This window comes from Pseudophryne corroboree, chromosome 12 (genome assembly GCF_028390025.1).
Source record: "Pseudophryne corroboree isolate aPseCor3 chromosome 12, aPseCor3.hap2, whole genome shotgun sequence".
Lineage (NCBI taxonomy): Eukaryota > Metazoa > Chordata > Amphibia > Anura > Myobatrachidae > Pseudophryne > Pseudophryne corroboree.
In genome coordinates, this window is record NC_086455.1 from 12,753,271 (window position 1) to 12,766,979 (window position 13,709).

At 47.6% G+C, this 13,709-nt stretch overlaps 1 protein-coding gene across 1 annotated transcript; it reads left to right on the forward strand.

The window, feature by feature from the left end:
* The first annotated feature begins 1,497 nt into the window (after window positions 1–1,497).
* On the forward strand, window positions 1,498–3,547 carry LOC134980272 (dual specificity protein kinase CLK2-like). Its single transcript, XM_063947017.1, has 3 exons — window positions 1,498–1,587; window positions 1,667–1,751; window positions 3,046–3,547. Exons 1-3 carry the CDS (start codon window positions 1,538–1,540, stop codon window positions 3,169–3,171), a joined length of 261 nt encoding a protein of 86 aa, XP_063803087.1. The 5' UTR covers window positions 1,498–1,537; the 3' UTR covers window positions 3,172–3,547.
* Window positions 3,548–13,709: the final 10,162 nt, after the last annotated feature.

Sequence of the window (13,709 nt, forward strand, 5' to 3'; positions counted from 1 at the left end):
GGTGCGAAGATCGGAGTGCTCCGACGGAGGAATTTCAACTGGGTCGATTCCTACATTTCCTGCAATCAGGATTGTCAATGGGTCTCAAATTGGGATCTATTAAGGTTCAAATTTCGGCCCTGTCGATTTTCTTTCAAAAAGAATTGGCTTCAGTCCCTGAAGTCCAGACCTTTGTTAAGGGAGTGCTGCATATACAGCCTCCTGTGGTGCCTCCAGTGGCACCGTGGGATCTAAATGTGGTTTTGGACTTCCTAAAATCTCATTGGTTTGAACCACTAAAAAAGGTGGATTTGAAATATCTCACATGGAAAGTGACCATGCTTCTAGCCCTGGCTTCTGCCAGGAGAGTGTCAGAATTGGCAGCTTTATCTTACAAAAGCCCATATCTGATTTTCCATTCGGACAGGGCAGAACTGCGAACTCGTCCGCATTTTCTCCCTAAGGTGGTGTCAGCATTTCATCTGAACCAGCCTATTGTAGTGCCTGCGGCTACAAGTGACTTGGAGGACTCCAAGTTACTGGACGTTGTCAGAGCATTAAAAATATATATTGCAAGGACAGCTGGAGTCAGAAAATCTGACTCGTTGTTTATATTGTATGCACCCAACAAGATGGGTGCTCCTGCGTCTAAGCAGACGATTGCTCGTTGGATCTGTAGCACAATCCAACTTGCACATTCTGTGGCAGGCTTGCCACAGCCTAAATCTGTAAAGGCCCACTCCACAAGGAAGGTGGGCTCATCTTGGGCGGCTGCCCGAGGGGTCTCGGCATTACAACTTTGCCGAGCAGCTACGTGGTCAGGGGAGAACACGTTTGTAAAATTTTACAAATTTGATACTCTGGCTAAGGAGGACCTGGAGTTCTCTCATTCGGTGCTGCAGAGTCATCCGCACTCTCCCGCCCGTTTGGGAGCTTTGGTATAATCCCCATGGTCCTTTCAGGAACCCCAGCATCCACTAGGACGATAGAGAAAATAAGATTTTACTTACCGATAAATCTATTTCTCGGAGTCCGTAGTGGATGCTGGGCGCCCATCCCAAGTGCGGATTATCTGCATAAGTTGTACATAGTTATTGTTAACTAATTCGGGTTATTGTTAAAGGAAGCCATCTTTCAGAGGCTCCGCTGTTATCATACTGTTAACTGGGTTTAGATCACAAGTTGTACGGTGTGATTGGTGTGGCTGGTATGAGTCTTACCCGGGATTCAAAATCCTCCCTTATTGTGTACGCTCGTCCGGGCACAGTACCTAACTGGAGTCTGGAGGAGGGTCATAGGGGGAGGAGCCAGTGCACACCACCTGATCGGAAAAGCTTTACTTTTTGTGCCCTGTCTCCTGCGGAGCCGCTATCCCCCCCCCCTCCCCCCCCCCCCCCCCCCCCCCCCATGGTCCTTTCAGGAACCCCAGCATCCACTACGGACTCCGAGAAATAGATTTATCGGTAAGTAAAATCTTATTTTTCTTACATGTATGTCTTACACAAGTCTTTGTCACCTGCAGACAACTGTAGATAGTGACATTGAGCATCTGGCTGTAATGGAGCAAATTCTGGGCCCAATACCTTCATCCATGATTCATAACACGAGGTGAGAGGCAGTGACACATTTTATATTTTCAGGTGCCATGTGCGCTGTGACATTTAGTCAAAGGTCCTTTTCTTTACAGCAAACAGAATTACTTCCGGTCTGGCCGCGTAGATTGCGATGTCTTCACAAGACTCCATGTGCAGGGAATCCGTAAGCCTTTGAAGGTAAGGACAGGAAAGATCATATCAGTGTATATTTCGGGGAGGTGGGGGCAGAACATACAAATGTCTCCTCATACATTATTGCTGCAGTCTCTTCAAACAGCCCCTCTCTGCGCCAGTCCCATGCGTGTCTGTTAGCACAGAACGTTTTTTTTCTCATGTCTTTTTACCAGAAAATGCGTCTTAGTTGTAATGTGGTGTGACTAGGATGCACCAGGAGACCTTGCTGATTAATTTGATATGTAACACTAGTATACAGTATCTGTGTGTGACTGAGTCTGAATCTGTATATGAATGCTACAGTGCAGCAGCTGCTGCTTTTTCCCTTGCCAAGTTCCATTGTGCTTCATGTACAGACTCGGGAGCACACAGATATTCAAGAGTTACATATCAAATTAATCAGCACAGTCTCCTGGTGCATCCTACTCCGCATCGCATTGCTACACTGATGTATGTATCTTTGGGGGAAAAGACGCCCAGCGCTAGTTCCGTCACACTTAATCTGGAGGCTCATTCGCTTCTCGCGTAACATGGTGTATTGAGGCTAGTTGTATTAGGACACATCTGTAGGAGTGAGCTGGGCTGTATGTGATATTGCTAAAACCTATCCTTTTATTTATTTGGGAAATATTTCTTAAAGTATACAGTATTTGCAGGATATCCCCCAAATACTGTACCTGCAAATATTATGATGTCAGTTGGAGAGACTGCGGCAAATATCGGCGGTTCCTCCATTTCCACCAGCAGAGGCAGCCGGATTGACCAAGCTCTGGAACGTCTAGCGTAGGTCCTGGCTGGCATTTGAAGATGGCATTAGCCTATAGGAATCAAAGGATCTTCCCCACTGCTGTCTACTTGTATATGTGCCGACAGACGTCGGCATGTGCAGTAGCGCAGCTATGGGGAAAAGCAGGAAGTAAAGTGATTGCAAGGTAGTCACGTTACTTATTCCTGATCGCTGGGATGGGCTGTTATAAGATCCCCTGTCCATTCAGTAATGGAACATCTGGGAAAATAAAGATGCTTTATTTCTGTGATTTGGGGCGATATGAAATCTTTATTTTTGAACAGTGTGGAAAACAGCATATGTAAAGTAGGGATCTAGACAAAATTAAATGTAGACGTCAAAACGGTAGAGAGACAATTGCCCGTAAGAGCTTACAATATATTTAATCAAGTTGTCTTAACATATTACTGAGCTATACGGGTGTCACATGATGTAGCTATACATACAATACAGTTGTGTTAACGTGTACGTTTGTGCCATTAACATAGTGACATGTTCCCCTTCTTGCAGCAATACATGGTCCGTGACAGTAAGGAAGAAAAGAAACTTTTCAATCTGATGGAAGGCTGTCTGCAGTATGAACCGTCAAAGCGCCTCACAGCTGCGGAGTGTCTCCGTCACCCCTTCTTCAAGTAACACCAATGAAGGGGTGACACTTAGTTTAACATCTTATTGTATAGCAATAAATAGGAACATCCAGTAGGGAATCCAATACCACCTTGGGGGATAAACTTAGCAGTTTTAGTATTAAAGATCCATAAAGCACCGTACATGCATTAGGTGTAACAATGATGATCATTTCCTTCAGCCACTAATTGTTCTATCCAGGCTCACTACTACAAGGTAAGCAGAGGTTCCAATGCAGCTCAATACATCTGGAATGTTTGGTAAATGTGCACATCTAGCCACTGGCTGATTTACCAAGCTGCTTTTGGAACCTCTGCTTACCTTGTAGTAGTGAGAGCGAAGTTCTTCCAGGCACTACTCATTGTTATATCCAGTCTCATTACTACAAGGTAAGCAGAGGTTCCAAAAGCAGCTTGGTAAATCTGTAAATCTTGGTAAATGTGCACATCTAGCCACAGATTTACCAAGCTGCTCTTGGAACCTCTGCTTACCGTGTAGTAGTGAGACTGGATGAGTAGTGTCTGGAACGACATGACCACCCTTGTCACACCTAATGCATGTACAGAGCTTTGTGTAGATTCTAGAACTGTTGCTCCATCCACGTTTATACCCCCTTCCCTTAGCTTAGCTACTGTTTGTCCATCTTGCAACCCTACTGCTGTGTGCTTTTTATTTCTATTTCATATCTATACAAAATCATCTCAGTACTTTGCGACTTGGCGTTGGTAGAAGTGTGATGTGTGAAATTGGGTGTACGTGGAACTGTGTGCAACTGTATAGGTGGCTGTGTATGTATGATTTGTTTTGGGAATTTTAAGCAATTCAGGTCCAGTGAATAACCAGAGATGGTGAAATTTAAGCAAATCACTGCTAGAGGTCAGCAAAAAATTGCAATTACATTTCAGAGTTCTAAAAGCTTTTTGGGAACGGGTTCTGTAGCAATGGAAGTAGCTTAAACCTTCAAAGTTGATGCAACTTCTATTGACTACTTTATTAGAAACCCCCCCTGGATATATACCTGTACAACAGTTTCCAGCAGACCTTATCACTGGTCTAACAAAGCTCTGTTTCAACTTTAAAGCTGCAGGTTTGAAAAGTGGAGCAACAGTGATTGCAGCCATTACTAAGATGGCAAATTAAGGCAATGTGACCAGACTGGGCTAATCTCTCTCTCTCTCTATGTATATGTCTATCTATCTATCTATCTATCTATCTATCTATCTATCTATCTATCTATCTATCTATCTATCTATCTATCTATCTATCTATCTATCTTCATAAGTTTACATACCCTAGCAGAATTTGTGATTTTCTGGCCATTTGTCAGAGAATATGAATGATAACTCACAAACTTTTCTTTCACTCATGGTTAGTGGTTGGGTGAAGCCATTTATTGTCAAACAACTGTGTTTACTCTTTTTAAATCATATTGACAACAGAAACTACCCAAATGACCTACACGCGTGTTTCACTGCACTTAGTGGCAGCTTCGTTAGGGAGTAGGGCACAGCGTGTCCACTTGTGTCCTATGTGAAATGTTATGAAACAAATATCTATTACTGTATTATGTTAGCTGTCAGTCTCTACCAATAGGGAGAATAAGCTGACTTATTGCCGGTTAATTAAGGATATCAGATGAAAGGATACCCAGTGGTATATGTCATATAATATCAAAAGCACAAGCTGAGAGCTGTCAACATTTACTGATCGGGAGACTATGGCCCTCATTCCGAGTTGACCGCTCGCTAGCTGCTTTTAGCAGCAATGCACACGCTAGGCCGCCGCCCCCTGGGAGTGTATCTTAGCTTAGCAGAAGTGCGATCGAAAGATTAGCAGTTCTGCAACTGAAAAATTTAATGCAGTTTCAGAGTGGCTCAAGACTTACTCCTAGCTTGCGATGACTGCAGTCTGTTTAGTTCCTGGTTTGATGTCACAAACACGCCCTGCGTTCGGCCAGCCACTCCCCCGTTTCTCCAGCCACTCCTGCGTTTTAACCTGGCACACCTGCGTTTTTTAGCACACTCCCTGAAAATACTGAGTTGCCGCCCAGAAACACCCACTTCCTGTCAATCAAACAACGAACACTCGAGCGACTGAAGAGCGTCGCTCGAGCTTCTGTAAAACTACACAGTTTTGTGTGAAAGTACTTAGCGCATGCGCAGAAATGCCGTCTTTCAACCTAATCGCTGCGCTGCGAAAATCAGCAGCGAGCGATCAACTCGGAATGAGGGCCTACATTGTGCTGTATGAATCTAGATACTGTTATATATATTAAATGATGGGATATTTGGATCAGCAAATGTATATTACTCCTCATTAGAAAGAGTTATTTTGAGCTAACTTGATTCCTGCCGTTCAGGCCAGCAATAACTAGATAATTACTATAAAGCAGAGATCCTGCACTAGTTGCTATAAATACTAATAATGTGTTGCACAGATTGCACTATCTCTGTACAGTACTGACACACAGAGATTTTCAGATAACTCACTGGCTGTGCTCTGTATCCTTATTACAGAGTGTTACAATTGATAAATATATAGAAATCAGCTAAGTAGCTATATGTCCTAGCAGGACACTAAATTGACACACTGTAATAAATAAGAATTTACTCACCGGTAATTCTATTGCTCGTAGTCCGTAGTGGATGCTGGGAGCCCGTCCCAAGTGCGGACTCTCTGCAATACATGTATATAGTTATTGCTTAACTAAAGGGTTATTGTTATGAGCCATCTGTTAAATGAGGCTCAGTTGTTGTTCATACTGTTAACTGGGTATAGTTATCATAAGTTGTACGGTGTGATTGGTGTGGCTGGTATGAGTCTTACCCTGGATTCCAAATCCTTTCCTAGTAATGTCAGCTCTTCCGGGCACAGTTTCCCTAACTGAGGTCTGGAGGAGGGGCATAGAGGGAGGAGCCAGTGCACACCAGATATAGTACCTAATCTTTCTTTTAAGAGTGCCCAGTCTCCTGCGGAGCCCGTCTATTCCCCATGGTCCTTATGGAGTACCCAGCATCCACTACGGACTACGAGAAATAGAATTACCGGTGAGTAAATTCTTATTTCTCTGACGTCCTAGTGGATGCTGGGTACTCCGTAAGGACCATGGGGATTATACCAAAGCTCCCAAACGGGCGGGAGAGTTCGGATGACTCTGCAGCACCGAATGAGCAAACTCAAGGTCCTCCTCAGCCAGGGTATCAAACTTGTAGAATTTTGCAAAAGTGTTTGAACCCGACCAAGTAGCAGCTCGGCAAAGTTGTAAAGCCGAGACCCCTCGGGCAGCCGCCCAAGAAGAGCCCACCTTCCTCGTGGAATGGGCTTTTACTGATTTAGGATGCGGCAGTCCAGCCGCAGAATGTGCAAGTTGAATCGTGCTACAGATCCAGCGAGCAATAGTCTGCTTTGAAGCAGGAGCACCCAGCTTGTTGGGTGCATGCAGGATAAATAGCGAGTCAGTTTTTCTGACTCTAGCCGTCCTGGAAACATAGATTTTCAGGGCCCGGACTACGTCCAGCAACTTGGAATCCCCCAAGTCCCGAGTAGCCGCAGGCACCACAATAGGTTGGTTCACATGAAACGCTGATACCACCTTTGGGAGAAATTGGGGACGAGTCCTCAATTCTGCCCTGTCCATATGGAAAATCAGATATGGGCTTTTTCATGACAAAGCCGCCAATTCTGACACACGCCTAGCTGAGGCCAAGGCCAACAGCATGACTACCTTCCACGTGAGATACTTCAACTCCACGGTCTGAAGTGGCTCAAACCAATGTGATTTCAGGAAATCCAACACCACGTTGAGATCCCAAGGTGCCACTGGAGGCACAAAAGGGGGCTGAATATGCAGCACTCCCTTAACAAACGTCTGAACTTCAGGCAGTGAAGCCAGTTCTTTTTGAAAGAAAATAGACAGGGCCGAAATCTGGACTTTAATGGATCCCAATTTTAGGCCCATAGTCACTCCTGACTGTAGGAAGGGCAGAAATCGACCCAGCTGGAATTCCTCTGTTGGGGCCTTCCTGGCCTCACACCAAGCAACATATTTTCGCCATATGCGGTGATAATGTTTTGCTGTCACATCCTTCCTAGCTTTTATCAGCGTAGGAATGACTTCATCTGGAATGCCCTTTTCCGTTAGGATCCGGCGTTCAACCGCCATGCCGTCAAACGCAGCCGCGGTAAGTCTTGGAACAGACAGGGCCCCTGCTGTAGCAGGTCCTGTCTGAGCGGCAGAGGCCATGGGTCCTCTGAGATCAATTCTTGAAGTTCTGGGTACCAAGTTCTTCTTGGCCAATCCGGAACGATGAGTATAGTTCTTACTCCTCTCTTTCTTATTATCCTCAGTACCTTGGGTATGAGAGGAAGAGGAGGGAACACATAAACCGACTGGTATACCCACGGTGTCACTAGAGCGTCCACAGCTATCGCCTGAGGGTCCCTTGACCTGGCGCAATATCTTTTTAGCTTTTTGTTGAGGCGGGACGCCATCATGTCCACCTGTGGCCGTTCCCAACGATTTACAATCAGCTTGAAGACTTCTGGATGAAGTCCCCACTCTCCCGGGTGGAGGTCGTACCTGCTGAGGAAGTCTGCTTCCCAGTTGTCCACTCCTGGAATGAACACTGCTGACAGTGCTAGCACGTGATTCTCCGCCCATCGAAGAATCCTTGTGGCTTCTGCCATTGCCATCCTGCTTCTTGTGCCGCCCTGGCGGTTTACATGGGCGACCGCCGTGACGTCTGACTGAATCAGCACCGGTTGGTTTTGAAGCAGGGGTTCTGCTTGACTCAGGGCGTTGTAAATGGCCCTTAGTTCCAGAATATGTGTAGGGAAGTTTCCTGACTCAACCATTGTCCTTGGAAGTTTCTTCCCTGAGTGACTGCCCCCCAACCTCGGAGGCTTGCATCCGTGGTCACCAGGACCCAGTCCTGTATGCCGAATCTGCGAACTTCGAGAAGATGAGCACTCTGCAGCCACCACAGCAGAGACACCCTGGCCCTCGGGGACAGGGTGATCAACCGATGCATCTGAAGATGCGATCCGGACCACTTGTCTAACAGATCCCACTGAAAGATCCTTGCATGGAACCTGCCGAAGGGAATTACTTCGTAAGAAGCTACCATCTTTCCCAGGACTCGCGTGCAGTGATGCACCGACACCTGTTTTGGTTTCAGTAGGTCCCTGACCAGAGATGATAATTCCTGGGCCTTCTCCTCCGGGAGAAACACCTTCTTCTGTTCTGTGTCCAGAATCATGCCCAAGAACAGCAGACGCGTCGCAGGAATCAGCTGCGACTTTGGGATATTCAGAATCCAGCCGTGCTGTTGTAGCACTTCCCGAGATAGTGCTACGCTGACTAACAACTGCTCCTTGGACCTCGCCTTTATAAGGAGATCGTCCAAGTACGGGATAATTATAACTCCCTTCTTTCGGAGGAGTATCATCATTTCGGCCATTACCTTGGTAAATACCCTCGGTGCCGTGGACAGACCAAACGGCAACGTCTGGAATTGGTAATGACAGTCCTGTACCACAAACCTGAGGTACTCCTGGTGAGGTGGGTAAATGGGGACATGCAGGTAAGCATCCTTGATGTCCAGCGACACCATAAAATCCCTCTCTTCCAGGCTTGCAATAACCGCCCTGAGCGATTCCATCTTGAACTTGAACTTCCTTACATAAGTGTTCAAGGATTTTAAATTTAGAATGGGTCTCACCGAACCGTCTGGTTTCGGTACCACAAACATTGTGGAATAGTAACCCCGTCCCTGTTGAAGGAGGGGAACCTTGATTATCACCTGCTGAAGGTACAGCTTGTGAATAGCCGCCAGTACTACCTCCCTTTCCCTGGGAGCAGCTGGCAAGGCTGATTTGAGGTAACGGCGAGGGGGAGTCGCCTCGAACTCCAGCTTGTATCCCTGAGATACCACTTGTAGAACCCAGAGATCCACCTGTGAGCGAACCCACTGGTCGCTGAAGTTCCGGAGACGCGTCCCCACCGCACCTGGCTCCGCCTGTGGAGCCCCAGCGTCATGCGGTGGACTTAGTGGAAGCAGGGGAGGATTTTTGTTCCTGGGAACTGGCTGTCTGGTGCAGCTTTTTCCCTCTCCCCTTGCCTCTGGGCAGAAAGGATGCGCCTCTGACCCGCTTGCCTTTCTGAGGCCGAAAGGACTGTACTTGATAATACGGTGCTTTCTTAGGCTGTGAGGGAACCTGAGGTAAAAAAGTCGACTTCCCAGCTGTTGCTGTGGATACGAGGTCCGAGAGACCGTCCCCAAACAATTCCTCACCCTTATAAGGCAAAACCTCCATGTGCCTTTTAGAATCAGCATCACCTGTCCACTGCCGAGTCCATAATACTCTCCTGGCAGAAATGGACATTGCATTAATTCTAGATGCCAGCCGGCAAATATCCCTCTGTGCATCCCTCATATATAAGACGACATCTTTTATATGCTCTATGGTTAGCAAAATAGTATCCCTGTCGAGGGTATCAATGTTATCTGACAGGGTATCAGACCACGCTGCTGCAGCACTACACATCCATGCTGAAGCAATTGCAGGTCTCAGTATAGTACCTGAGTGTGTATATACAGACTTCAGGATAGCCTCCTGCTTTCTATCTGCAGGCTCCTTTAGGGCGGCCGTATACTGAGACGGCAGTGCCACCCTTTTAGATAAGCGTGTGAGCGCCTTGTCCACCCTAGGGGACGTCTCCCAACGTAACCTGTCCGCTGGCGGGAAAGGGTACGCCATCAGTAACCTCTTAGAAATCACTAATTTCTTATCGGGGGAACCCACGCTTCTTCACACAATTCATTCAACTCATCAGATGGGGGAAAAGTCACTGGCTGCTTTTTCTCCCCAAACATAATACCCTTTTTAGTGGTAACCGGGTTAATGTCAGAAATGTGCAACACATTTTTCATTGCCGTAATCATGCATCAGATGGCCCTTGTGGACTGTACATTTGTCTCATCCTCGTCTACACTGGAGTCAGACTCCGTGTCGACATCTGTGTCTGCCATCTGAGGTAGCGGGCGTTTTTGAGCCCCTGATGGCCTCTGAGACGCCTGGGCAGGCGCGGGCTGAGATGCCGGCTGTCCCAAAGCTGTTACGTCATCGAACCTTTTATGTAAGGAGTTGACACTGTCGGTTAATACCTTCCACATATCCATCCACTCTGGTGTCGGCCCCGTAGGGGGCGACATCACACTTATCGGCTCCTGCTCCGCCTCCACGTAAGCCTCCTCATCAAACATGTCGACACAGCCGTACCGACACACCGCACACACACAGGGAATGCTCTGACTGAGGACAGAACCCCACCAAGTCCTTTGGGGAGACAGAGAGAGAGTATGCCAGCACACACCACAGCGCTATATAACACAGGGATTTACACTATACTGAGTGATTTTTCCCAATAGCTGCTATTATACACAATTTTGCGCCTAAATTTATGTGCCCCCCCTCTCTTTTTTACCCTTGTTGTATGGATACTGCAGGGGAGAGCCTGGGGAGCGTCCTTCCAGCGGAGCTGTGAAGAGAAAATGGCGCTGGTGTGCTGAGGAAGATAGCCCCGCCCCTTCAGCGGCGGGCTTCTCCCGCTTTTTATAATGTTAATGGCGGGGGTTTTTGCACATATACAGTGTTATACACTGTATTATGTGCTAATTGTGCCAAAAGGTAATCTAATTGCTGCCCAGGGCGCCCCCCCCCCAGCGCCCTGCACCCAACAGTGACCGGAGTGTGTGGTGTGCTATGGGAGCAATGGCGCACAGCTGCAGTGCTGTGCGCTACCTTAATGAAGACAGGAGTCTTCAGCCGCCGTTTTTTGTCTTTTTCTTCTGTCTTCTGGCTCTGCAAGGGGGACGGCGGCGCAGCTCCGGGAACGGACGATCGAGGTCGGGCCCTGTGTTCGAACCCTCTGGAGCTAATGGTGTCCAGTAGCCTTAGAAGCACAAGCTAGCTGCAAGCAGGTAGGTTCGCTTCTCTCCCCTCAGTCCCTCGTAGCAGTGAGTCTGTTGCCAGCAGATATCACTGAAAATAAAAAACCTAACAAATACTTTCTTTTCTAGTAAGCTCAGGAGAGCCCACTAGGTGCATCCAGCTCTGGCCGGGCACAGATTCTAACTGAGGTCTGGAGGAGGGGCATAGAGGGAGGAGCCAGTGCACACCAGATATAGTACCTAATCTTTCTTTTAAGAGTGCCCAGTCTCCTGCGGAGCCCGTCTATTCCCCATGGTCCTTACGGAGTACCCAGCATCCACTACGACGTCAGAGAAAAAACAATTGGCAGCACTCAAGGGCTGAGAAGCAGCAGTATGGCTTACTAGCAAATTCAATATAACATAGGTGGTGATTCCGAGTTGTTCGCTCGCTAGCTGATTTTAGCAGCATTGCACACGCTAGGCCGCCGCCCTCTGGGAGTGTATCTTCGCTTAGCAGAATAGCGAACGATAGGTTAGCAGAATTGCTACTAAATAAATCCCTGCAGTTTCTGAGTAGCTCCAGACCTACTCCTAGACTGCGATCACTGCAGACTGTTTAGTTCCTGGTTTGACGTCACAAACACGCCCTGCGTTCCGCCAGCCACTCCCCCTTTTCTCCAGCCACTCCTGCGTTTTTCCCTGGCACGCCTGCGTTTTTTTTGCACACTCCCTGAAAACGCCAAGTTGCCGCCCAGAAACACCCTGTCAATCACACTACGATCACTCGAGCGTTGAAAAAACGTTGCTCGAGCTTGTGCAAATCACCAAAGTTTTGTGTTAAATTACTTAGCGCATGCGCACTGTGTACCATGCGCATGCGCATTTTCCACCTAATCGATGCGTTGCGAAAAACGTCAACGAGCGAACAACTCGGAATGACCACCATAGTGTAGCAATATACCAGCAACACTTAAAAGCTAGCAAACATCGGAGTGTGCCTAATAGATCAGAATCACAGTTACTAGTGAGACAGTGTATTCAAATACCCCTGCCACCATATAGCACTAGAATATTATTGCTTGGAATACTCTTTATTTGAGAAATACCAATAATGGCGGAATTTATGTTATGAATTAATGGTTGATAGACAGATTTACATATGTAGAACTGATGCTCATTAAGTACATATAGATACAAACTTATCTGGATATACACTTCTCTAGATATATAAATAGTGCTATATATACCCTCATAAGATAAATAAACCTACATTATATTTCTAACCATCGAATCTAGATTATTAAGAGCCAGTATACACGTAGTACGTAGGACCGCTATATCCCCTATACGATATTTCAATTACACGATAAATAAGGATTATTCCTGTAATGGTGTAACTAATTAATCAAGTGAGCTCTGACACAGAATAATATTTGAGTTAAATCTGTTTTGGAACGGACAAAATAAGAACTAAGCCGTGCTGGCAGACAGTCTGCTTTCTAGTGGAATTGGGGCTGCTATACCCCTAATGAAAGCAATATTTCTTATTTCTCTTACGTCCTAGAGGATGCTGGGGTCCATATTAGTACCATGGGGTATAGACGGGTCCACCAGGAGCCATTGGCACTTTAAGAGCTTAATAGTGTGGGCTGGCTCCTCCCTCTATGCCCCTCTTACCAGACTCAGTTTAGAAAATGTGCCCGGAGGAGCCGGTCACAGCTAGGGGAGCTCTACTGAGTTCTCTTGGTAAAAGAGTTTTAATGCTTTCTTTCAGGATTTTTTGTTTTACAGGGAGGCTGTTGTCGACAACCTCCCTGCAGCGTGGGACTGGGGGGGGGGGGGGGGGCAGTGTCTGCCCCACGGGGTCCTGAGCCACTGTTCCCACTGACTAGACGTTAGCTCCGGGGGGTCCGATCGCACCCCGCCACAGGGGAACGCTCGCCCCAGCAGCCGCCCGCCGCCCCCCTAGATGCTGAACATGGCAAGTTAGTCACTATCCACCCTTGCAAGCGGGGTGGGGGGGGACAGTGTGAAGAGGGCGGCTATTAGGGCGGGAGCGCGACCTTGACCGTGCTCCTGGGCGGCTCAGTGAACCTTTGTGCGGCGCTGGGGGGAGCGTCCTGGGCCTGCTCCAGACCCCACACTGGTCATCTCCTGACGGGGTCTGCGGATCCGGGTCAGCCACTGTTCCTTCAGGCCAGTATAATCTCTTTACAGAGCGGGAAGCCGGCGCCATTGAAGGGGCGGAGCTTCTCCTCAGAGTAGACCGAGCAGCGTTTAGCGCCATTTTTCCTGCCTGCTTTCACTGCCAAGTGGATCCAGGTCCCTACAGACCAATCTCCAGCTATCTGTATGGTACCAAGGGGGTTGTAGAAGGGGGGGGGGGGGGGCGAAGAAGCTGTATACAGGCTGTGTCACCTGTTAAGGGACACAGCCAGCGCTGGTTAGGGTCTCCCTATACCCCTGATAGCGCTGTGTGTGGGTTGGCTCCAATCTCTGTGTCTTTCTGCCATTCTTTGGGGGGGAAACTCTGCCTTCATAATACCCTGTGTGTTTGTGGGGTGTTTGTGTGTGTGTGTGCAACATGTCTAGGGACGATATATCATATGCGGC